This window comes from Camelina sativa, chromosome 5 (assembly GCF_030686135.1).
Source record: "Camelina sativa cultivar CO46 ecotype springtype chromosome 5, ASM3068613v1".
NCBI lineage: Eukaryota > Viridiplantae > Streptophyta > Magnoliopsida > Brassicales > Brassicaceae > Camelina > Camelina sativa.
In genome coordinates this window covers 40,567,368-40,590,303 of record NC_141884.1, presented here as the reverse complement: position 1 = coordinate 40,590,303, position 22,936 = coordinate 40,567,368, and the positions used below count along the sequence as shown (strand labels likewise).

General features: G+C 36.6%; 4 protein-coding genes across 53 annotated transcripts; 2 read left to right on the top strand and 2 right to left on the bottom strand.

Annotated features, from left to right (window-relative positions):
- Nucleotides 1-321: 321 nt before the first annotated feature.
- Nucleotides 322-9,291, bottom strand: LOC104788444 (uncharacterized). 50 transcript variants are annotated; one of them, XM_087452200.1, is made up of 36 exons: nt 9,122-9,291; nt 8,906-8,945; nt 8,706-8,773; nt 8,502-8,600; nt 8,236-8,396; nt 8,032-8,146; nt 7,786-7,916; nt 7,563-7,693; nt 7,314-7,484; nt 6,978-7,203; nt 6,839-6,890; nt 6,660-6,698; nt 6,419-6,573; nt 6,227-6,314; nt 5,971-6,133; nt 5,795-5,870; nt 5,588-5,725; nt 5,448-5,490; nt 5,289-5,359; nt 5,140-5,193; nt 4,968-5,037; nt 4,792-4,885; nt 4,545-4,672; nt 4,342-4,418; nt 4,112-4,191; nt 3,920-4,030; nt 3,498-3,831; nt 3,313-3,403; nt 3,054-3,200; nt 2,757-2,972; nt 2,170-2,528; nt 1,929-1,997; nt 1,611-1,832; nt 1,329-1,526; nt 680-748; nt 322-449 (listed from the first exon to the last, which is right to left on the bottom strand). In XM_087452200.1, exons 17-23 carry the CDS (start codon nt 5,592-5,594, stop codon nt 4,622-4,624), a joined length of 390 nt encoding a protein of 129 aa, XP_087308326.1. In that variant the 5' UTR covers nt 5,595-5,725; nt 5,795-5,870; nt 5,971-6,133; nt 6,227-6,314; nt 6,419-6,573; nt 6,660-6,698; nt 6,839-6,890; nt 6,978-7,203; nt 7,314-7,484; nt 7,563-7,693; nt 7,786-7,916; nt 8,032-8,146; nt 8,236-8,396; nt 8,502-8,600; nt 8,706-8,773; nt 8,906-8,945; nt 9,122-9,291; the 3' UTR covers nt 322-449; nt 680-748; nt 1,329-1,526; nt 1,611-1,832; nt 1,929-1,997; nt 2,170-2,528; nt 2,757-2,972; nt 3,054-3,200; nt 3,313-3,403; nt 3,498-3,831; nt 3,920-4,030; nt 4,112-4,191; nt 4,342-4,418; nt 4,545-4,621. The 50 variants fall into 50 exon arrangements, with proteins under 50 accessions (XP_087308326.1, XP_087308342.1, XP_087308345.1 ...); XM_087452216.1 differs by having other exon boundaries at nt 3,621-3,831; XM_087452219.1 differs by having other exon boundaries at nt 4,112-4,272; nt 5,588-5,701; nt 7,314-7,493; nt 9,122-9,261.
- Nucleotides 9,292-10,483: 1,192 nt separating this feature from the next.
- On the bottom strand, nt 10,484-14,106 carry LOC104789824 (uncharacterized). Its single transcript, XM_087452192.1, has 10 exons — nt 13,755-14,106; nt 13,498-13,585; nt 13,083-13,136; nt 12,833-12,924; nt 12,630-12,736; nt 12,293-12,368; nt 11,654-12,090; nt 11,334-11,412; nt 11,108-11,211; nt 10,484-10,993 (listed from the first exon to the last, which is right to left on the bottom strand). Exons 3-7 carry the CDS (start codon nt 13,131-13,133, stop codon nt 11,982-11,984), a joined length of 435 nt encoding a protein of 144 aa, XP_087308318.1. The 5' UTR covers nt 13,134-13,136; nt 13,498-13,585; nt 13,755-14,106; the 3' UTR covers nt 10,484-10,993; nt 11,108-11,211; nt 11,334-11,412; nt 11,654-11,981.
- Nucleotides 14,107-14,158: 52 nt separating this feature from the next.
- Nucleotides 14,159-16,685, top strand: LOC104788443 (pentatricopeptide repeat-containing protein At5g28460). Its single transcript, XM_010514197.3, has one exon. It carries the CDS (start codon nt 14,159-14,161, stop codon nt 16,466-16,468), a length of 2,310 nt encoding a protein of 769 aa, XP_010512499.2. The 3' UTR covers nt 16,469-16,685.
- A 3,560-nt stretch (nt 16,686-20,245) lies between these two features.
- Nucleotides 20,246-22,820, top strand: LOC104788442 (1-aminocyclopropane-1-carboxylate synthase-like protein 1). Its single transcript, XM_087452191.1, has 4 exons — nt 20,246-20,442; nt 20,550-20,681; nt 21,033-21,193; nt 21,632-22,820. Exons 1-4 carry the CDS (start codon nt 20,278-20,280, stop codon nt 22,647-22,649), a joined length of 1,476 nt encoding a protein of 491 aa, XP_087308317.1. The 5' UTR covers nt 20,246-20,277; the 3' UTR covers nt 22,650-22,820.
- Nucleotides 22,821-22,936: the final 116 nt, after the last annotated feature.

The following is a 22,936-nucleotide window of genomic DNA, read 5'->3' as shown; positions in this document are numbered from 1 at the left end:
ATTCGGAGCATGACTCATTCTTCTTCTTTATTGGAACTTGAGAAGGCTTGTGAAAAGCGCTAGATGAAGCACTGGCACAGCTCTCTAGAAAAGAGCATAAAGAGGTCGTTTCATTCTTTGAAGCAACTGAAGAACGTAAAGAAGATTTAACGGGAACACCAGGTTTTGGCAAGACGGCTTTAGCACGTCGTGAAATGGGTATTCTGGGACCCAGAGGCTCCTTACCTGTTGTATTATTCAAGGTCATGTAGTATCTTTCAAAAACAAGTGTAAAGCACTTTAAGAACAAATTCTGACTAACCCGCAGGTAACTTGGAATTCTTTTCTTGCTTGGATTTGCTTATATCTAATGATGCCCTATTCGTTTGAAGTTGTTGCAAGGGCCTGCCTTCGCTGAGTCCGTTTGGTGGCTTAGAAATGGATGCACTGAGACCTCTTGGAGCAACAGGCTGCATAATAATCACAGAATCAAATATTTTATTATGTGGTTCACTATACGGTAAGCTATACCAACTGATGACACGCTGCTGATTCATAGATTCAACAGAGCCAGTTCAAGTTTATTAGTACACCTACGAGAACCCCACTGTTCTCGAGCTATGAAATGAAGTTTGACTAAGGAAATTAATCCCCTTTATATGTAACTTAGTAGGCACCAAAGTGAATGGTGATAGTATACCTGTTTTGTTGCCTTCCCTAGACCTTGTGCCCTAGCACTCTGATTTCTAAGACTGGCTTTGGGTTTAGTCTGAGAAATAATTAAAGTAAAGGGAAAGTTAGCCGAGAAGGGAGTAAAAAGAGGAATCCACAAGGTGCAGTTGTTAGCAAATATAATTGTTCCTGGTGAGGCAAGTACATCCCCCGTATCTAGAATTTCAGACAGTGGATGCAAAAGTTGGTCAAATTGGAAAACAAAATGAAATATTTACTGCTACAAGCCTACAAATGCGTGCGGTCTAGTGTAAACACAACAGCACGAACCAATTCTTCCCATGCCACAAAATTAAAACACAGTAGCGGGTCAGTCTACTCGATGTATGATGGAAAACTTCCATCCAAGATTACAGCTCATATTAGATATACTAGTACCCCGCCATAACAAGAAAAATGCACAGTAACAGCTTCATTACTTTAAAGCAAAAACAAAAAACTAAGAAAGTAGATCCTTCTCCTTAATAGAGAGCCACTAATAGACTAAAAAGCTCAAGCTAGACCACAGAAATAGGTTAGATCAAAAGAGAGACATGCCAATGTGCGGTAAAGACATATAACCGCTTAGTCAGGCAAAGCTGGTTCCACTCGCTCTACTTCAGATAAAGAAGACTTACTTGGGCTAGTTGCTACTTCTGTTGGCCATCAATTTTAGCATCAGATGCTTTAGCAGACCTTTGAATAGACTCTCTTCTTACATCTTCAAACAAAACAAACTCCTGACTGTTTTCCACAGTAGAGTCACTTCGAAATGTGGAGATGGATTAGGTTGATCTATTAACATCCTCTTGATATCTCTTCGGGTTCTAAAACACCTGAATTTTGAAAAAGATTAATCTCCGCAAAAGAAAAAAAGTGTGAAATACATCAAAAAAACCTGGAAGCTAATCAAAAGGTACCTAGTGAGGTTGAAGCACCTCTTCCTTCTCTTCAATCGAAGATACCACCAGTATCCCTCTGTATCCCTCATAAAATCCAGATCTTTGTCATCCTTCAAACATTTCTCATCCTTATCCATCTCTGAAACGTAAACACAATACAAAAATTTACATTCCATCGTTGTTGTTGCTGCGTCATATATAGTGTGCATCATCCCCAATTATGTGAAGGAAGTGAACCATCTAGAGAAGCAACAATAAAACAAAACGAAATATCAGTTTCTTTCCGATCTAACAATGAAAAAAGAAAAACAAACTTATAAGCAAAATTTAACCCACTATGTTGTCTGTCGACCAGAACTTGAAGCGAACGAAGACAACGATGGCCGTCGTGTTGAGTCGGGGGGACTGTCAAAGACCATCATCCATCAATAGAATCATCAGATTGCCAATGAACGAGTCGTCGTTGGAATAGTAAGAACATGTTTCACAAAAAAAGAAGAAGAGACCAATCAATCAAAAATACAAACTTTTTAAAAATCAAATCAAAGGGATTCATAGATTCAGAAGAAGAAGATACCTCTGATTTGTATTTTGACCCTAGTCATTGTGAACAGCAGCTCGTGTCCAGAAGCATCGTTTAGTGGAATCGAGGAGAAGAGAAGAGGCGAGTTCGAGAGTAGGAGTCGACGAGAGACGATCCTGAACGGATTCATCACCGGAGAGCTTTATAGACGATCCTCCAACATAACTCATAAAAATGAATCATGAGTCCTTGTACTTGCATTCTTTTCGTCTTGAGGTGGAAGGAAAGGATCTCTGACACTGAGTCCTTATTATACATACAATTGTCAGGATCGGGTCAAAGCAGCAGAAGATGGCACCCATTATCAGCATTTTCCCCAGCTTGGGATCAACGGGGATAATCAATGAGCTTCCCTAGTTACAACAGGTCAAAAAGAAAGCACGCAGGAATGTCAGTCATGACTCATGATACATGTAGTTATAAGAAAATGTTGGAACATATTTTTTCAGCACTTAGATAAAACACAAACCAAGATCCGTTAGATTTTCCTTCTCAACCAGTGCTCCGATCATTTTCAGGAATCCAATATAGCATTTTTATAGTTATTAGGACTAGTGTCAAGACAATTAGAATCAAATTACCTGTGATAAGCTAAGTATTTGCATGCATCTTCTCACCATTCCAGCTTGTATATGAAACCATCACTATGGAAACACCTTTGTAAACTGCATGAGCATAAGCAGACATGCGAACACTAAGAAGACCATGTAAAGAAGTCACCGCGTTATTCTCATTTTTTCCTCGGGGTTGTCCCACCATCTCCCATGTAATGCTTGGCACATACTGCAATTTTATCCCTGACAAAATAACACAGCATTGAAGGAAGAACATACTTATGTAAAGCTCATATAACACAACCAATTTAGCAAAAGCCTTACCTGCCACCAACAAATGGAACGCCATGCTTATAGTTGGAAGGAGGCTCTCTTTGTGAACCAAGTATGACGTCTGTGATGTCTTCCACAAATTTGTGATCCTCGCTGTAGCTCTCATAACACCTACCCCCATCTGGGATCTCTACAAACCTACAAAAAGCGAGTGAGAACCAACTTTAACAAATGTCCAAAGTACCAAAGATATTTATAACACTTTGGCAGAAGGTGTGAACTTATAAGATCCAGCATACAGAAACTTAACTGGGATGCAAGGAGCAAATGTGTATGGAATTCCAGTGGCTCTGACTTCGACTACAGTAGCTGCTCCAATCCTCTTAACCAGATTACGAATCCTGTGAAACTAAAAACTATCAGGTATAGATCGCGTTCATAAAAATAGAGACGGGAAACATGCACTACCAAATAAACGTTTTAGGCTATACTTGCCTGGTGGCTCCAAGACCAACATTGTGAGGAAAGATAGTAGGGTTATAGACATTGTTATGCCCGTGAACGGCAGATTAGTAAACCGTGGAATTAGCAGATTACCCTTCTAATTAATTAGCTTACTCGGGGGATTTCTAAGACCGCTGGCTAAAGTATAAGAGCAGGAAGCTGCAACAACATTGAGGCAGCTTGACCCAATGCGCCCATTAGCTGTTCAGAAACTGATTCTTCAATGACGGTTGGGGATTACACCAAACCCTCAACATATTCTTCTTTCAATCTAAGAGGTCTCCTGACAGTCAATTTCGATGACATAAAGATTTTACTTTCTATCCTGCATTTTTTTGCCACGGTGAGAAACTTCTTATGTATATCAATGTGATGACGTACACAAATTTTGAAAAAGAGTTTTAGTATGTTACCAAAATAGCAGACTGATATTTGCTGTCGCCTTTGCGTTAGCATCCTGAATCTAAATCTCCATTCTCTATAGATTCGCCAATGTTGAAGGAAGCCTCGTGTAACAATACAATCTGCAGATAACAAAACACTTAAAAACATTAATATACTTGTGAGATTAAAAATGAGAAAATGACAAGTAGGAAAGTGTTTACCAAAATATAAACCAGCACCCAAACTTCCATCTACTTTCGACACACAGAGACCTGGAAAGCTATAGTAGGAACCAATGGAGCTGAAACAGAAACGTGATGCATATAAAATCGGAACTGAGAAATATATAGTACTTTCACTCGTACACTTCAATTTGGACATACTGCAAAAGCGGTTCAAACAATTAATGATCATTGTAAGTTGAGAATGAACAAATATTTGAATCACTTACAGAGATCAAGAAAAAGAATATTAAGTTTCCATTTCATCGTTGTTGTTGTTGCGTCATATAGTGCATCATCCCCGATTCTGTGAAGAAAGTGAACCATCAAGAGAAGCAAGAAAAGAAAAAACCGAAATATCAGTCTCCTCTGATCCAAATCGTAACAATGACCACACAAAAAAAGAACCAAACTTTAAGCAGATTTAACTCACTCTGTCTGTGGAGACAAAAGAGGTTTCACCTTTTGGAGGACATGTAACATTTCCAACTGGTGCAGAGAAGATGCAATTCAAGTATCGGGAATTATACTTACAGGGGATAGGTGTGTTTGTCCACGGTTCTGTGATAACGTTACACACGCTGGTTGTCAATAACTTTACATCAGAATTAAGGATTAACTTCAAACAAGTTAAAAGAAAAATGACAGTAAAGAAAAGGAATTTGAGATCAGTTACTTACAGAGATTAAGAAAAAGGATATAAATCTTCCATTCCATCGTTGTTGTTGCTGCGTCATATAGTATGCATCACCCCTCATTCTGTAACAATACAACCTGCAGATAACAAACACACATAAAACTTTGAATATACTGGTGAGATCAAAGATGAGAAAATGACAAGTAGGTAAGTGTTTACAATATAATCCAGCAGCGAGTAAACCACCACCGAAAATTCCATTTACATTTGACACACAGAGACCTGGAAGCTACAGTAGGAACCAGTTGAGCGGAACGTGATCCATATAAAATCAGAAACTGAGAAAATAGATAGTCTTTTCACTATGGAGACTGGAGACAAAAAGTTTCACCTTTTGGAGGACTAACATAACATCTCCAACTGGTTTTGAGATGATCCACAGGTGCTGAAAGAAACATGGTATAAGCATATGTAACAAGAAATTAAAAATTCAAACGAGTAGTGAAAGAAGATGCAAATCAAGTATAGGGAATTACTTACAGGGCATAAGTTTTTTCCACGGTTCTATGATAAACTTTCCTAAAGCTGCAACATATTCAATTACTCCACATCTGTATAAAGGATTATTGGTTGAGCATCTGATACAGTTAGACAACAAAGCTAAATAACTCTAGTAAATTTAGGATCTGATATATTAACCTTTTGGACTGCAACTGACTGGTTTTGAGATGATCCACAGGGCCTGAAAGAAACATGGTAACACCATATGTAAGAGGACGTTAAAAAAAATCAAACGACTAGTGAAAGAAGATGTAATTCAAGTATTAAGAATTACTTACAGGGCATAAGTGTTGTCCACGGTTCTATGATAATCTTTCCAGAAGCTACATCATATTCAATAACTCCACGTCCGATTTTGAGCTCCAATATGCTACGAAAACAAGTTGGCCATGCTGCAGCAATTCAAACAATGATCACTGTAAGGGAGAATCAAGTTAGGATCTGATACAGTAAGACAATAAAGCTAAATAATTCAGTACGTTTACCTTTTGGCACGATTTAGCTAACACGAGAGTTGGTAGCCATCCAGGCTCCACACATACCTTCAAGAAACATTCCAACCTATAAAAGAAAAAATGGATTTCATATCAGAAAGACGAAAAAACAAGACAAGGGAGTAGAAACCAAAATGTTGCAGCAAAACATTAGTTGTCAATCATACCTTCAAATGTTGCCATGGAGAAGATGATGGGAGCCAAAGAATCAGAAGAAGTGAAGTGAAGTGAAGTGAGATCAAATATTATCAAATACCAACTACTTCTAAGAGAAAGTAACACAAGGTGTTCTGCAGGAACCATTCTTTGCTAACTCAAAGGAAGTACCACCTGCAAAATGGGATGCGTTACAAATTCAGCATATTAAACTACAAGTATAAACTGTGCCTTATGGTTTTGGTAAACCAAGGGAGGCAATGTTACCTCTCGTTGTGGTCGATTGTCATCCTAATCTGGCGGGTAATTGGGTAGAGGAAACCTCGCTTGCGACAACCACTTCCCACAAATCTCACTGTTAAGTTAGAACCAAAAACACAATGAAACAAGAAATCAGGTTAGCACATAGTGCAAGATACGAAATTGGTATTGAAAAACATAAAGGTCTAGTTTCTATACCTGTACAGTCCCATTCTCTTGGCAAGATTTGAAATTTGCTCATAATCCCATCGATCCCTTTTGTCTCTGGAAACAATTTCTTGTTGGCTATCATTGGCCAACAGAACGCCTAACTTCCACTTCCACTCATCAACATTGGCCACGAAAGATGCAGCCTATAAACAAGTTCACGCAATGTATCAAATCATTTCCCAAGTAAAAAGTGGATCAAATAGAATGAACAAAAATAAATGAAGTATACTTGATAAGAGCAGGAAGCTGCTGCAACGTTGTGGACCATCTAGAGAAGCAACAAAGGAAAAAAAAAAACAAAAATATCAGTCTCCTTCTGATCTAAATCGTAACAATGACCCCAAAAAAAAAATTTAAGCTGATTTTAACTCAATCTGTGTGTGGAGATTGGAGACAAAAAAATTTTACCTTTTGGAGGACATGTGACATCTCCTACTAGTTTTGGGATGATCCACGGTGCCTGAAAGAAACAAGGCATAATTGTTGTTCACTGTAAAACTAAATGTAACAAGACGTTAAAAGATGCCATTCAAGTATCGGGAATTACCTACAAGGCATTATAACTATCTGCACGCAGCCTCCTTCCTCGAATCCACTAGCCATCACAATTTCAAGCTCATCATCATGTACAATCTGCAACATAGCAGTGATGAGCCACACTTCAGTCAACAGAAGAAACATCTGGGCTATTCACTTGGGTCCATCTGATATATGTATCCTCCATGGCCAACAACACTCTTCGGTTTCACCAAACTCCATAGCTCTCGTCTCAGCTACACAAAACAGAACATCACAAAGAAGACAAATAAAAAAACAATATGACAAAACCACTCAACAGAGATCAAAACGAAAAAAAAATAAGAAGCAAGGTTGGAAGGCAAACCGTGGAGGAGAAAGATAGAAGCTGGATTGCGGGTAGAGGAAGCAAGAAGGTGTGAAAAACGACATGTAGCAGACACAATCTCTCCTAAGTTCTGGCTTCATACATACATGTCTCGATGGAGAAGAGCACCGTTGACTTCAGCTCTGAGTACAAGGAACTCTAATCACGGGCCTGAAATTGCTGAGAAATTGCGTGAGTGAGGGAAAATTAAAAACATGTAAAATAGAAAGCAGAGAAAAAACATCAAACCTTAGCCTTTGAGTTTGGCTCTGCAAGCAGCTTCTTTCCTGAGTCCACCAGTAAACAGAACAAACATCAGCTGTGGGCCCTTCACTTGGCTCCTTGTGTTATGTATCTTCCATGGCCAACACAACACGCACCTACCAGAAAGAGACATGTCAAAACATATGGAACATTGTCGGATCCATAAGAAAAAGAAAACATATGAAGATTTAGAGTCAGAGAAACAGACCTTATTATTTTTAATGTAGCAACTATCATATAGTGGAGGTAAATCATCTTTCTTGGCCAAGAGATCAGCGGCAACTTTAAATTGCTTCAAGGCATGAATCTCATCAAACATCCATGAAAACATAATATCACCTAAATAAATCCATGGCCAAAAAAAACAGAAAAAGAATATGAGAATTTGCAAACTAGAAGAAGAAGAAGAAGAAGAAGGATGGAAAGATATAGAGAGAGTGAGATTAGAGAGTACCAAGTCTAATTGTTTAGGAAAAGGTCTTCTAGGGCTTTAAGACCTGGTTTACCAAAGCGTAGCTCAGATACTTCTCGAGCAGCCATCACAACTTCACTAGCTCATCATGTACAACCTGCAACATAGCCATGATAAGCCACACTTCAGTCAAGATAAATGTTTCCAAGCCAATTACCAAAAAGAGCCAGAGAAAAAAAATGGAACCTTGGCCACTGAGTTTGATATGCTGCTAGCAGCCTCCTCGAATCCACCGCTCTATGATGAATTTCCAGAAGCAAATTTAAGTATCGGGAATTATACTTACAGGAGGGCATAATGAGTGGTCTTGTCCACGGTTCTGAGATTAATTTTACCACACACACAAGCTGCATCATATTCAAAAAACATCTACATCTGAATAAAGGTTTAACTTCAAACAGGTTAAGAAAAAGAAAAAAGACAGTAAAGAAAAGGAATTTGAGATCACTTACTTAACAGAGATTAAGAAAAAAAGGATATAAATTTTACATTCCATCGTTGTTGTTGCTGCGTCCTGCATATAGTGTGCATCTTTTACTCCTCCCCTAATTCTGTGAAGAAAGCAATAAAACCAAATCTTTCTTAGCTTCATCAAAGCAATTAAAATCGTAACAATGAAAAGAAAGAAAAAAACTTTAAACCGATTATGAACTCACTCTGTTGTGTGTGGGGCGAAGAACTTAAAGCTCGGGGACGAAGACCGTGTTGAATGAGTTCCAATAACCTATAAAAGAAAAAAACACATGGTTAGTTAATTGAAAATATCTTATTAAGTATATATCAAAGTTTGAAACTTTCATTGGAATAGTGAACATGTTTCCATTAGTTTTAGATGGAGAGACAAAAAAGGTTTCACCTTTAGGAGGACCGTGTTGAATGAGTCGAAAAAAGAAAGACTATCAAGCATCAGATTCAGATAGCCAATGAAAGAATGAATCTTCGTTAGTTTTAAGTTTAGTAGAAACCAATCAATCAATCAAAAAAAAAAAATACAAACTTTCGAATCAAAACCCTAACTCAGTCAAATCAAATACAAAAATCGAATTCAGAAGAAGGAGAAAACAAGAAATACCTCTGATTTGTTCAATACCCTAACCTAGTTAGTCGCCGCCGTAACTCAATCAAATCAAACCCTAACTCTTCTCTCTTTTTTTTTTTTTTCTCTTTCGCCACCTGAAAGACGGACGAGTCTCTCTCTCTCTTTGTGTCAGTGAAGAAGAGGAGAAGAGACCTCTGTGCTTTATAGAGAGCGATGAGAACCCCAACGGTTATTAATAAAAGCCAAATCCTATTTTTCTATTACAGCCGTTAGATTGTAATTGTCTTTTAGATCCAACGGTGGATAGACCATTAAAGTAGGTTATTAAAAAAAAAAGGAAATCTTTTGGAAATCGTATCTTTGTCAACAAATCGTATCTTTTACAGCCATTCATTATTAATTAATGTTTTAGTAATTGCTGAGATCTTTCTTGAACCAAAAAAAAAAAGGTCCAAAACTATAAAATGTTGCATCATCAATTTAATCCGAACCAACTTATCCAAACCAATTAGCTCCGGTCCCGTTTCTTTGTGTCATTGAACCCGGTCCAATTTCATTATCTGCTATTTCAATATCTGTGTTGAGTTATGCTTTTTGTCGTGCTCATTAGACCATGTACAATGGTTTTTTCTTTCAACACCCTCCACCTCAACTTTTAACACTCCACATCATTTTATCTTTCTTTCACCTAATCATTCAACATCTAAATCAATTTTAACCTCTTCAATAGTTTTGTTTAATAAAATTCAACACCTTACCCTACTATTTTCACTATATATTCTTATTTTTACTTAATTTGAAAACACACATTTATAATAATAATTAAAATTAATAAAAGTTACATTATTATTTTTAAAATTGAAAATTTATATTTTTAGCTAATTTTTAATATAACAAAATTATAAAATATAAAATAAACAAGAGTTTATTAGAGAAGAATTTAAAAAATATACTAGAAATGATGATTTTTTTGGTATGGGAATAAAATGAACCAAGTCTCTATTTATAGAGTGTAAAAAATGTTGAATTTTGATATAAAAATTATTTTATAAAAATTTTATTTACTACATAATAATTGATTTTGAAATGATAAAGTAAAAAAAAAATCTTCAAAATCTTACTCTAATATAACACATGTAAAAAAAAACAAAAACAAAAGTTAGAACGTAGCATATGTGATTGTGGGCCCCAAAAAATCAGATTCAACATATTGAATTGATTCAACAAGAATGAGTCCATGTAGATTTTTTATTTTCTAGTAATTAAGCAGTTGAATAACTTTTTCAACAACCTCATTGCACATAGCCTTAGTCGTCAACACACATTGATCAATGATCAGTGATCACCATCATCTATTTGTTGAAATTGACCATGATTTTTCCCCAAGAAGAGAGCTTTGCTCCAACAAATTAAATAATCTTACTACAATAATTAACAACAGCCCAACAACGAAGGGAGTACGGCGAAATCATGTTTTTACAATAATCCAGTTGTTTCATTTGAGTTATAAAAAAAAAAAATAGACCCTATCAATTTCACTAATCGCACTGATATGCGTGCTTGGTAACAGCAACCGTAACAAAGGTATCAACGAAGTTGAGTTTTTAGATTTGGATTTGATTTTTTCCACTGCTGCTTTGATGGTCGTTGGAGATGGTACGCTGAACCATTTCAAATACCATGACAGAATGATTCTATCTTTCTGCAACTTTGAGTTGTTATACTCAATCATCATTAGGCCATGCTTCTGTCGTCAGATAGTTCCTCAAACTAAGCTCCGTTGACCAATTCAATATCTCTTCACATCTCTTTCTCATCGCTGCTAAGAAGATCGATTGTACAAAGCCACCTGAAGAGCTCAATCTTCCACTTGATACCGCCTCGTTGGTTGTAGGCTAGAGCAACCTGATATCATTAAATATTATTAGATCCAAAGATAGGACCGCAAAGCAGGTTGTTACGAAAATGTATATCAATCAATACTAGTATTTTTCAGTTCCATTGTTGCAGAAAGAGTACCTTGAGACTTGAGATGGAAAGTGAATCACACACGTTACTATCATCGCTTTTGACAAGCAGATCAGCCATTGAACCAATGGTTTTGTATACATGGATAAATAAACCTGTGTGACATATACTCAAGATTAGAACATTACACATGCCAAATAAACTACAACATAAATGTTCCACACAGTAATAACCATTGAATCATTATAGGGTTAGGTGGCCTTAAGTTTACAATTACCTGCAAAAGAGCTGCTCTATCCTTACTTATACAGTCAAACAACACTTGCAAGCAGAACTCCTTGAAATCAGAATCAGATCTGCAAAAATGAATTTGTTAGAATTCAAGGCTTCTATAAATTGATACCAAAACTACCAAACTCTTTTACTTTATGACTTATGGACATTAAGGCCAAACAGAAGTAAAGGCACATATAAACGTTCAGAAGAAAAATTGTGACTCTTTTTCGTATGTTTCTCTTTGGAAAGATACTTGGTTTATAATTGACCCAAGATCACCAATATGTGCTATGAACGTTTTGATTTAAGCTGAGTTCTTACCGTAAGTACTTCGTCAGATCCAATGATATCACCACCATAGATGAAGAGTTTTCCACCACTACTCTTGCGAGATACATCCAAACACCAATGTATAACAATGACAGGAAGTCTTTTCTCAGCCGAAGACAACTGTAACTTAACAACGTGATTAGATGGGTTACCCTTTTGCCCGTCAGAAAAGTCCCAAAACAATATATCCCCATCTACATAGCCAACAGCGAGAACTGAAACATCAGTTGATGCCCAACACAAAGAACTTATCTCTTTTCCATCAAGTTCAAGATCAGAAAACTCATCATTTGAGGCTTCAAGAGAATCACCGACTGTTTTACCCTCCACAGGTAGATCTTTGTTTCCTCGTACTAACACAACACGATCTTCTGATGCATCCCAAAGAAAAAGCAATCCATTTGAAAATGCAATCAACAATCTGCACTCTGCAGGGTAATTCATGAAAACTAACTATAAGAAAGATCGCACTCTTTCTTATAATACACTTTCATAGCATCGCAAAATGACGATTTATAAGAAGAGGAACTTGAGTTCAATGATTAAATTTGAATTGATGAACTTATCTAGCAATGCTTTCCATTCATAAGTAAAAGAACAAGCATGATATGAGAACAAATCTTATCTCACCTAGTTCCCCTTGAGCAAGGCTGAGAAAGAATTCCAACAACCGGATAATCAATAGGAGATGACAGCCCCGCTGCTTCTGCACAAAAAGGGAAATGGGAGAAAATAAGTTTGAAAGAATAAATTAAATGCTACTTTGGAGGTCTTTATGTTTGCATTAGATCTGAACTACCAAGTGGTTAAGGCTCCCTGCTAAGGATTTACTCTGCGAAGTTTTTGGTGAAGGTAGATAAACCACTATAAAACAAAGTCATGACTAAGAGCTGAAAACTAAAACTTTCTAAACTCAGTAGTGCTTCTAAACACATTTGATCATCACATTAGAAGAGGAACCCCATACCAGCTAAAGCATCAGTTGGAACATAATAAGGAAGCTGCAGTAATTTCCCTTGGTCAGCATTGTAGTAGTTTAGAACAGACACCATACCGTACTCATCACCAACATACCTGTGAACGAGATAAGAAACAGAGTTTATTACACTAGAGTATTTATCAATGGAATAAAATTTTCTCCAAATTGTAATCCTAAAATCAGCTCAATACATGTAGCCAGTGCCATGAAGGATTGCAAACGCAGTAATGTTTGACTCCCACTGTAAGCTTGATGCTGGTTGCCTAAGATCCAAGTCCCACACCTAACAAATAGGAAAAATTTGTTGATGAAACCAATCAAATAGGTTGTTGGGAAAAATAAGGAGTAGATGACTCTTAAGGCGAGAGTCAAGAAAGCCATACAGAAGTGACGACATCAGCTGATAATAAAGAAATTTCGAACATCACACTGAACTATTACCTGAATCTCGTTTTCGTTTGAGAGGCTGACAAGAAAGCCTTGGTTCTGCATGAACTGTAAACAAGACAGATAAAATGTCAAGTGGATTACAATTAATTGGGGATCACAGAGCGGTTGGACTGTCCCAAGTTCACAAGCTAAGTTGATCTATCCAGAAGACTAAAGAGAAACCATTACAGCCCACTACAGCACTCAAACAACATTGACTCAAAAGGATATTTGGACATGAAAGTTAAGTTTATTATGTGATTGAAATTCTTGTAAACCATTATTAAGAAGAAAGAGATTTAAGCTAGCAAAGCACGTCAGGAAATAGAAAAGGAACTACAGAAGCTATAATCAGACACCAATATTTTGAAACTGAACGTGATCATAGGCTCTCAAAATATCAAGAGATGAACAGAATACCACAAACCTCTAAGTTTTTGAAAGGTGACTGCTTATGAGATGCTAGAATCGCCTCGATGTTATCGCCACCAATCACTTTTATCCTCCTTCCATCTCTGCAAAGGGTTAACAAAAAAGAACACTATAATTAGCCAAACTTCTAGTACATTTCATCTCAACCATAATTTCTTTGGCATACACCGATGGTTGTTCAGGACTGAACTACACTGGTTATTCAAGTAAAAGAGTGTTGAAGAAAATACACAGTCCTAGACAAGAACTTACAATGTTCCCACAGCCAAAGAGGCATTAGATAGGGTCAAAGGCAAGAAGAGATGCCGTCGAAGGTATCCCACAGTGGGTGACAATATGGGGATCCAGGTCTTCTGCTATCAAACATCCCTGCAAAGATTCATACTACATGTGAACGTCTAAAGCAAAGAAAGAAAAAAAGCATTCCTGGAATATAGGAGGGTTCGGAGCTGTCTTAGGTAAAGAAGACAACCAATGTATTTGTTGTGATGCATAATAAGGTAAGTAGCCCATTTTTTGGGCCAAATAAGTGTTAAAGCCCATTAATGTAAATGGCCCAAACTTCTTGTTCGTTTGAGTGACGACGACACTTCAATCCGCCTAACAGAGTACGTCGTCTCACTTAACCCGGTGGCCGTCATTTTCAAACCTTAACGATGAGTATCGTGCTATCAATTTCCCGGCGCCGGAACTCTTATGTTCTGCTCAACCACGTCAGATTCCTCCGCCGATTTTCTGATGATGTTGAACCACCACGGCCGGAAATCAAATCGGAGAGCCAAGAATCCGTAGTAGCCAAATTTTTGGAGAATCTGAAAAATCTCCCGCAACATGATTGGGCGTCGAGCGAGTCGCTAAGCTCACTTCTCGTATCTTCTTCTTCTGTTTCTCCTATAGCATTCGCTCAAATCACGCGGCGGCTAGGATCGTACTCTCTAGCAATCTCGTTCTTCGAGTACCTGGATTTGAAATCTGAGTCTCTGAACCGCCGTGATGCGTCTCTCTCCTTGACATTACAATCGGTTATCGAATTCGCCGGTAGTGAAGGACCTGACTCGCGTGATAAACTTCTCCAGCTTTACGAGATTGCCAAAGAGAAGAACATACCGCTTACTGTTGTTGCCGCTAAGCTTCTGATCCGATGGTTTGGGCGTGTGGGTATGGTGAATCAGTCGGTTCTCGTATACGAAGGACTCGATTCGAGTATGAAAAACACGCCAGTTCGTAATGTTGTAATCGATGTGTTGTTAAGAAATGGACTTGTGGATGATGCCTTCAAGGTGCTCGACGAAATGCTTCAGAGAGAATCAGTTTCTCCTCCTAATAGAATCACAGCTGATATTGTGTTGCATGAGGTTTGGAAAGGAAGGGTTTTGACTGAAGAAAAGCTCATTGAGTTGATTTCAAGATTTAGCTCTCATGGTGTCTCCCCAAACTCTGTTTGGTTGACTCGGTTTATTAATAGTCTATGCAGAAATGGTGGTAGCACCAATGCAGCTTGGGATATTTTAAGCGACCTGATGAAGAACAATGCCCCACTTGAAGCTCCTCCTTTCAATGCGCTCTTGTCATGCTTAGGAAGGAATATGAACATTGGTAGAATGAATGATTTAGTCTTGAAGATGGATGAGATGGGAATTAGGCCTGATGTTGTGACTTTAGGGATCCTTATTAACACTTTGTGCAAATCAAGGAGGGTCGATGAAGCACTCGATTTTTTTGAACAAATGTGTGGAAAGAGAAGTGAAGATGGGAATGTGATTAAAGCTGATTCGATTCATTTTAATACTCTCATTGACGGGCTCTGCAAGATGGGGAGGTTGAAAGAAGCAGAGGAGTTGTTGGTAAGGATGAAGGTGGAAGAGAGTTGTGCGCCCAATGCAGTTACTTACAATTGCTTGATCGATGGGTATTGCAGAGCTGGAAGGCTTGAGACGGCTAAAGAAGTTGTTTCTCAGATGAAGGAGGACGGGATCAAACCAAATGTGGTTACTCTTAATACAATCGTTAAAGGAATGTGCAGGCACCATGGATTGAACATGGCGGTTCATTTCTTTATGGATATGGAAAAAGAAGGCGTGAAAGGGAATGTGATTACTTATATGACATTGATCCATGCTTGTTGCATCGTTAGTAACATAGAAAAGGCTATGCATTGGTTTGACAAAATGTTGGAAGCTGGTTGCTCTCCTGATGCAAAGATCTATTATGCTTTGATCTCTGGATTGTGCCAAGCGAGGCAGGATCATGACGCTATTAGAGTGGTGGAGAAACTGAAAGAGGGTGGCTTTTCTCTTGACTTATTGGCTTACAACATGCTTATTGGGTTGTTTTGTTATAAGAATAATGCAGAGAAAGTCTATGAGATGCTAACCGATATGGAAAAAGAAGGGATGAAACCTGATTCCATCACTTACAACACTCTCATTTCGTTTTTCGGCAGACACAAGGACTTCCAGAGTGTTCAGAAAATGATGGAGCAGATGAGAGAAGACGGTTTAGACCCGACTGTTGTAACATATGGAGCGGTAATCGAAGCTTATTGCTCAGTTGGAGAATTAAACGAAGCAGTGAAGCTCTTCAAGGAAATGGGTTTGCAGTCAAAGGTCAATCCGAACACTGTGATATACAACATTCTCATAAACGCATTTTCTAAGCTGGGGAATTTCGGACAAGCTCTGTCGCTGAAAGAGGAAATGAAGATGAAGATGGTGAGGCCTAATGTTGAAACCTACAATGCCTTGTTTAACTGTCTCAAAGAGAAGAGCCAATCGGAGACATTGCTTAAACTGATGGATGAGATGGTAGAACAGTCCTGTGAACCAAATCAGATCACGATGGAGATTCTAATGGAGCGTCTCTCAGGTTCTAATGAGTTAGTTAAGCTGAGGAAGTTTATGCAAGGTTACTCTGTTGCTACTCCGACAGAGAAACCTTCACCTTTCGATGTCTTTGGCTTGGGATAGTGTTTTAGTAGATTCAGTAACCTATAGATTAGTTGAATGATTTTTTCATTCTGCGGTTCTTCTACACAATTACACAATCGTTACTTATGTTTGGTTTTATTGCTCAAGTTTATCCTATTTTTATTAACCGGAACTAATTTGTGAAAGTTGAAACAAAAAAATCCAGCATTCTACAATTCTCGATGCATTAGGTTTAAATAATGAGCCCATTAACTTATGGGCCTCAGATAATCATGTATTCAATGAGAGCTCCATTGAGAACAGACACGGGTCTTGAATTTGACTAAACGCATCCTAAGCAGAGAGAATTTGACTATAATAAGTTAACTGACGAGAGGAAGTCAAAGCTGCCCCGGTTTATATGTTCAACGAGTTGACTAGTTTTGTTTTAATGATTTTATTGGTAAAACAACAATATTAATCTTAAGATATTTTGATAAATTGTTGACTAATCATTATAAACTCCCTAAAATCGCGTTGACTACGTCCCTGCCCTTTGTACACACCGCCCGTAAAAAAAAAAAAAAAAAAAAAAAAAAAAAAAAAACTCCCCTAAAGGTGGCCTAATAAGAGGCAAGAGCCTAGGGGTCACGACCGTAAGATCTTTCGCACCATTGTAATCGTGTTTTATTCCCAGTTTCCCACTTACTACGTAGTATGTACGTACAATTCAGCATGTTTTGTGAGGAACAAAATAATAATACTTTTGAGCCCAAAGAAATACTATTATGATAATATTTATCAAGAATGTAAAATACAACTATTCTCTCAAGACTATTACACTACTTGACAATAAAAATCAATTTCATGGTCAGAGATGAATATTTTTAAACATTTGTTTTTTTTTCTACGTTGAATTAACACTTTCATCTGCTAAGAATCTTATGTAAGGTGGATATGGAAATTAAGAACACAGATTCTCTTTCAACTCTTACTTATATCCTTTTACTTTCCTAAAAGTTTGATAGGAACTTCTGTTGTTAATATGAATAAATTAAAGGAGTTATGCATGCTTCTATCTTTATACTGAACACATATATAATAAGTTTGTAATACTGCAAATAACTCGAAGTTTGGAGTTTTTTCTGATTCGATTATTAACTTATTTGACAACTACATTTTTTAGTTTTCTTGCATGTTAGCGATAGCGCAGACTAGCTAGAGTCTAAAATTAAAATCGATTCCGTAAATAAATTGCCTAAGCTTATGTTAATATGTAAACATCATCCACCTAGCTTTCTTAGTTTGTTCTATCATCAATAAAAAAGTAGGAAAATTGTAGGAAATTTAACTTAGTTTAGAAATTTTTTTAAAGATAAAGGAATCTGATGCTATACATATCTTACAACTATCAAATAAATAATATATTTGTAGTGAAGTAGCCAACTCAAATATTACTATTTAAATTTTCTTGGAGTGAGTTTTTAACCAAGTTTGTTGACAAATTTTGTAATTTTTAATTAATCTTCATGCGTCGTGGATAGAGCCGGACCAATGAAATCCAGGTCCCCATACGGATTAAGGAGAAAATAACATCAAAGTTTTTGTTATACAAACAAAATATGCATACAAAATAAATTGATAGAAACTCTTGTTTTAAATGAATAATATTCTGAAAAACTTATGAATAATAGCATTTTTTGTGTGTATATGTTTCATGCCAATGTGTTCAAGTCCATTGAAATGTTTCATGCCATTAAAATGGAAACCATTTAAATGTTTCATGCCAATGTGTTCAAGTCCGGGCTCTGGTTGTCGAAAAACGATTTTATTTTACAATCAACCTTACAACCGATTCGACAAAAAAACGCATTACATGTATATGCTTAAACATACTACTTTGGAAGCTGAACCACTATAGCTTTAGTTCCGATCATTCGTCGTTTGTATTTGTTAGTCGTAACTCGTACGTCACAATTTAAGGCCAAAGTATATATCTATCACATGTATTTACGAAGTAAGAAGAATAATAATTTATTAGTAATAACTAAAATAAAGGATATATGAAAGAGTTGGCGTAACAATTAACGTCAATATGAAAAAGTTTACTATCACTAACCAATATTCTAGAGGGGACAGCTAAGATCACACTACAGTCCGTCTATACAAAAGGCATTTCGTTACACGTGCGTGTACGTATTCTTTTTCCCTACAAATACACACTAATAATAAGAAAACGAGTAATCACTCAATTCAAATACAACGTGTCCATCTAGTTTTAGACTTTTTCATCTCCGACCAATTCAATTTAAGGCAAATTTGATTTAGAGAGGAGTTTTACTATAAATGGCTAAATGTCATACATCTAAAAAGCCCTCCACAAAGATCTTTGATCTCCAATTCCTTAGTGGACTGCTGTCACGTGTCCAATACTTTCAAATTTTGGTTTCACATGTTAATTTGTAATTATGAGTTACTATATAAACATAATGAATGACCTTGAAGAAGTATTAGAGCTTCACAACCAACCCCATTACCGAAGTATTTGAATCATTTTTCTTCCTCTTAAACTAATTTAATCGCACGAGATTAGACCATAGGTCACGTTGCGGTCGACACGCAAAGTAATTTTAAAGCTTAAATATATGATTGACCAAGTTTAGCATAGTTTTATAATCTGGAAGATAGATTATTAGTTAACTAAACGCTTCTTGAATACGACTGTAACATCTTAATGTTCAAATGTAAATTTACAAGAAAACTATGTATTGAAATACTTAATTCTTAAGATTATTCGGATATTATGTCGAGCCTAAAATTTAAAGTTCTTTTTTATTTTTCTAAAAATGTAAAATACCACCAAGTCAAGGTAAACATTTCTCCCCGAATCTAGATCAACGTGGGTCTAATAATAGAGTTCGTAAGACTTGAACTTGTTTATTTTGTTACTACGACCAATCTGCTTCCGCATCTGCATTACTACGTTATCTTTGAAGCACCCTCGACTTTTAATTTGTTCATTCTCTTTTGTCTTTAAACCTCGTGATTGATTTAATTGTTTAATTAAAATCAATGGAACACAAAAGTCTTTTTAATTAATGTTATTAGTTAGTACCGTGATACCAAGTCTTCTGTATTTTCTAACATAATTAATAAATAGTCTGGTGTGTACTCCAAAACTTTCTTAATAACAAATAAATACAAGTATATATACTTTGCGTTACAATGTTTGGCGTTTTACATAGGATCGTATGATTCGTATCTAAAGTTCTTAACAATGTAAATGTACCATATGCATGCATGGGTATAGGTTTGTAACATTTGTTATCCTAATGTCTAAAAGAAACCTACAAAATGCTACTCGTGCACAAATTGATTTACCATCACTACGTAGGAACTAGATTCATCAGTTATATGTTTGCACAGAAAAAAAAGATTCATCAGTTAAAAAGGATTCATCAGTTATAGAAATTAATTGTTTGTTCATTCATTGATTATAATAGCATTAATAACACTCTTTCTTTTTATGTTATACGTAGTTCCCTTTCAAGAAAAACATGTTATTGGTATAGAGTAAAAAACAATAACAAAGACTAAAACAAAACATTTTGGCTCTAGGTTTGACTTTATGGAAGCACATTTTGTCCCCACAAAAAAAAACACCTTTTATAGAATATAGATAACAGAAATTTTCAAATAAGTTTCCGAATAGTGGAAACAAGTTTCTTTCATATGGTCTCTATATTTCACTATAAATAATCATCAAAACCTCCCATTATATTTCGTTTATATCACAAGCAAACCGATCCATCAAAACTTCACAAAACTCACACACATTGTTCAAATTACTCGATCATCGGATACATATAATGTCTCATCATCAGGGTGCGAGTCTCCTATCCAAATTAGCCTCCGGTGACAAGCATGGAGAAGCTTCGCCGTACTTCGACGGCTGGAAAGCTTACGACAATAATCCTTATCATCCAACTCATAATCCACAAGGTGTTATTCAAATGGGTCTCGCCGAGAATCAAGTTCGTCTCCTTATATAATTCATACCACCTAGTAATGAATGAGTTCGTTACTTTTTTTCTTCTTCTAATACGTTTTCCTATTTTATTTATGTTTTTTTTCTTTTCAGCTTTGTTCAGATTTGATCAAGGATTGGATAAAGGAAAATCCACATGCATCTATTTGCACGGCGGAGGGAGTTGATTCTTTCTCCGACATCGCTGTTTTTCAAGATTATCACGGTCTCAAACTATTTAGACAGGTATGATCTCATTTCTTATAAGTTCTGTAATCGTATTATATATATAAGGTATATACTTATGTTACAGTATCAAGTGTTTTTTTATGCTTGAACTACTAATTATATAAATCAATGGAAGTGGTAAATTAAATATTGTATAATATATAGCTCATTCACGTATGTTTTGTATAGTGATACTATTATATACCTTACATTTATGGGAGATTATGATTCGAATTTTTTTCTAGTCTTGGGAATTTTTTCCTTTTTCTTTTTCTTTTTCTTTTGGGAATTAATTTGAGATGTGTAAATTACTAGAACTAATGATTTGTTTTTTAAATAATGGTTATTTTGGGGATGGAAAATAAATAGGCGATTGCGGCGTTTATGGAGAGAGCGAGAGGCGGAAGAGCGAGTTTTGAGGCGGACAGGGTGGTGATGAGCGGAGGAGCCACCGGAGCAAATGAGACGCTCATGTTCTGTCTTGCTGATCCCGGCGACGCTTTTCTCGTCCCTACTCCTTATTATGCCGCGTACGTTTTTACACACACACTTTGTTAGTATTCAAATAAATATTAGTTTACCAATTAATAATAACTTGAAAAGACATACTATGATTAGTGATTTTTGGTGTTATAAAATAAAATTAGTGATTTTGATACTAAACTAAAACTACTCGAAAAGGGCTAAAGGTTTAGTTACTTTATAATACATATTTTTTTTTGTTGCTTGGTCAACTCAAAACCAAAATCTCTTTTGATAATGGGTTTCAGGATAATTAAAAATTGTAATAGATTATAACTCATTTTGATTGATTCAATATTTTGGTAAGCAACATACAACCACACAAGTTGCAACTGTATATAAATCGACCGTTGACTCTTAACAAAAGTCAAACCACTAATTAACACTTAGTTGACTTACTCTTCACTCTCAGAACTAATCAATGATTACTTTGTTAAACATATCAGATTCGACAGAGACTTAAGGTGGAGGACTGGAATTAGAATAATCCCTGTGGACTGTAACAGCTCAAACAATTTCCAGGTTACAAAACATGCCCTAGAATCAACATACCTTGCATCCCAAGAAACTGGTATCAAGATCAAAGGCTTGATTCTCGCGAACCCATCAAACCCTCTTGGAACAACTCTCCATCGAGAAGTTCTTGAAACCATTGTTAACTTCATCAACGACAAGCAAATTCATTTAGTCTGCGACGAAATCTACGCTGCCACCGTTTTTACTGAGCCAGGATTCATCAGTGTCGCAGAGATCATCCAAGAGATGGATCATGTTAACCGAGACCTGATCCATATCGTTTACAGTCTCTCAAAGGACATGGGTCTTCCCGGTTTCCGAGTTGGAGTGGTTTACTCTTACAACGATGCTGTTGTGTCCTGCGCAAGGAGGATGTCGAGTTTTGGATTGGTCTCCTCGCATACACAAAGTTTTCTAGCTGCTATGTTGTCTGATCAGAGATTTGTGGATAACTTTCTTATTGAGGTTTCGAAGAGAGTAGCAAAGAGACATCGTATGTTCACGGAAGGGCTTAAAGAGATGGGTATATCTTGCTTGAGAAGTAACGCCGGTTTATTCGTCTTGATGGATTTAAGGCAGATGCTTATAGATCAAACCTTTGAGTCCGAAATGGCGCTTTGGCGGGTGATTATCGATAAGGTCAAGATTAATGTATCTCCTGGCTCGTCGTTTCACTGCTCTGAGCCAGGTTGGTTCCGAGTCTGCTTTGCTAATATGGACGAAGACACACTCCAAACTGGACTTGAGCGAATCAAAGACTTTGTGCTTGGAGACAGAGCCAACAAGGTTAATAATAACTGTAAGTGCCGTTGCAACAACAAAAAGGAGAACAAGAAACGTAAGAGTTTTCAAAAGAATCTCAAGCTGAGTTTCTCGTCGATGATGTACGAGGAACATGCTAGGTCACCAAAGTTGATGTCCCCTCATTCACCATTGCTCCGAGCTTAAAATCGGTTCTATGATTATACTCAACTAGATTGTGTCTATATCTATATGTAGATGACTCAATAAACAGAATATGTATATTGAAAGTATCTAACTATCTCTGTATACTGCTATATAAGAATTTTCCAACAAGTAAATGTTCACCTTCCAATGAGCACATAGTAATAATCGAAATAATTGAATGAAACATGTTCTTTTTTTCTGTAGCTTGCACCTCAAGCTACAACTTTGTCCTGTTATCTTACACTTCTAGCTACAGCTTTGTTATGTAGTTGAACCAACCACTCAAA

What these genes read in the sequence shown, in the direction of transcription:
- LOC104788444 (XM_087452196.1), bottom strand. Translation starts at nt 6,106, where the DNA reads ATGGTTCCTGCAGAACACCTTGTGTTACTTTCTCTTAGAAGTAGTTGG. An exon ending in ACTCGCTGCTGGATTATATT is followed by an intron (nt 4,886 to 4,967) that starts GTAAACACTTAC and finishes TGTTATCTGCAG; the next exon opens with GTTGTATTGTTACAGAATGA. An exon ending in TATCCTTTTTCTTAATCTCT is followed by an intron (nt 4,673 to 4,791) that starts GTAAGTAACTGA and finishes ACGTTATCACAG; the next exon opens with AACCGTGGACAAACACACCT.
- LOC104789824 (XM_087452192.1), bottom strand. Translation starts at nt 13,133, where the DNA reads ATGCAGAACCAAGGCTTTCTTGTCAGCCTCTCAAACGAAAACGAGATT. An exon ending in CTTCATGGCACTGGCTACAT is followed by an intron (nt 12,737 to 12,832) that starts GTATTGAGCTGA and finishes TCTCGTTCACAG; the next exon opens with GTATGTTGGTGATGAGTACG. An exon ending in CCTTGCTCAAGGGGAACTAG is followed by an intron (nt 12,091 to 12,292) that starts GTGAGATAAGAT and finishes ATTACCCTGCAG; the next exon opens with AGTGCAGATTGTTGATTGCA.
- LOC104788443 (XM_010514197.3), top strand. Translation starts at nt 14,159, where the DNA reads ATGAGTATCGTGCTATCAATTTCCCGGCGCCGGAACTCTTATGTTCTG.
- LOC104788442 (XM_087452191.1), top strand. Translation starts at nt 20,278, where the DNA reads ATGTCTCATCATCAGGGTGCGAGTCTCCTATCCAAATTAGCCTCCGGT. An exon ending in TGGGTCTCGCCGAGAATCAA is followed by an intron (nt 20,443 to 20,549) that starts GTTCGTCTCCTT and finishes TTTTCTTTTCAG; the next exon opens with CTTTGTTCAGATTTGATCAA. An exon ending in GTCTCAAACTATTTAGACAG is followed by an intron (nt 20,682 to 21,032) that starts GTATGATCTCAT and finishes GAAAATAAATAG; the next exon opens with GCGATTGCGGCGTTTATGGA.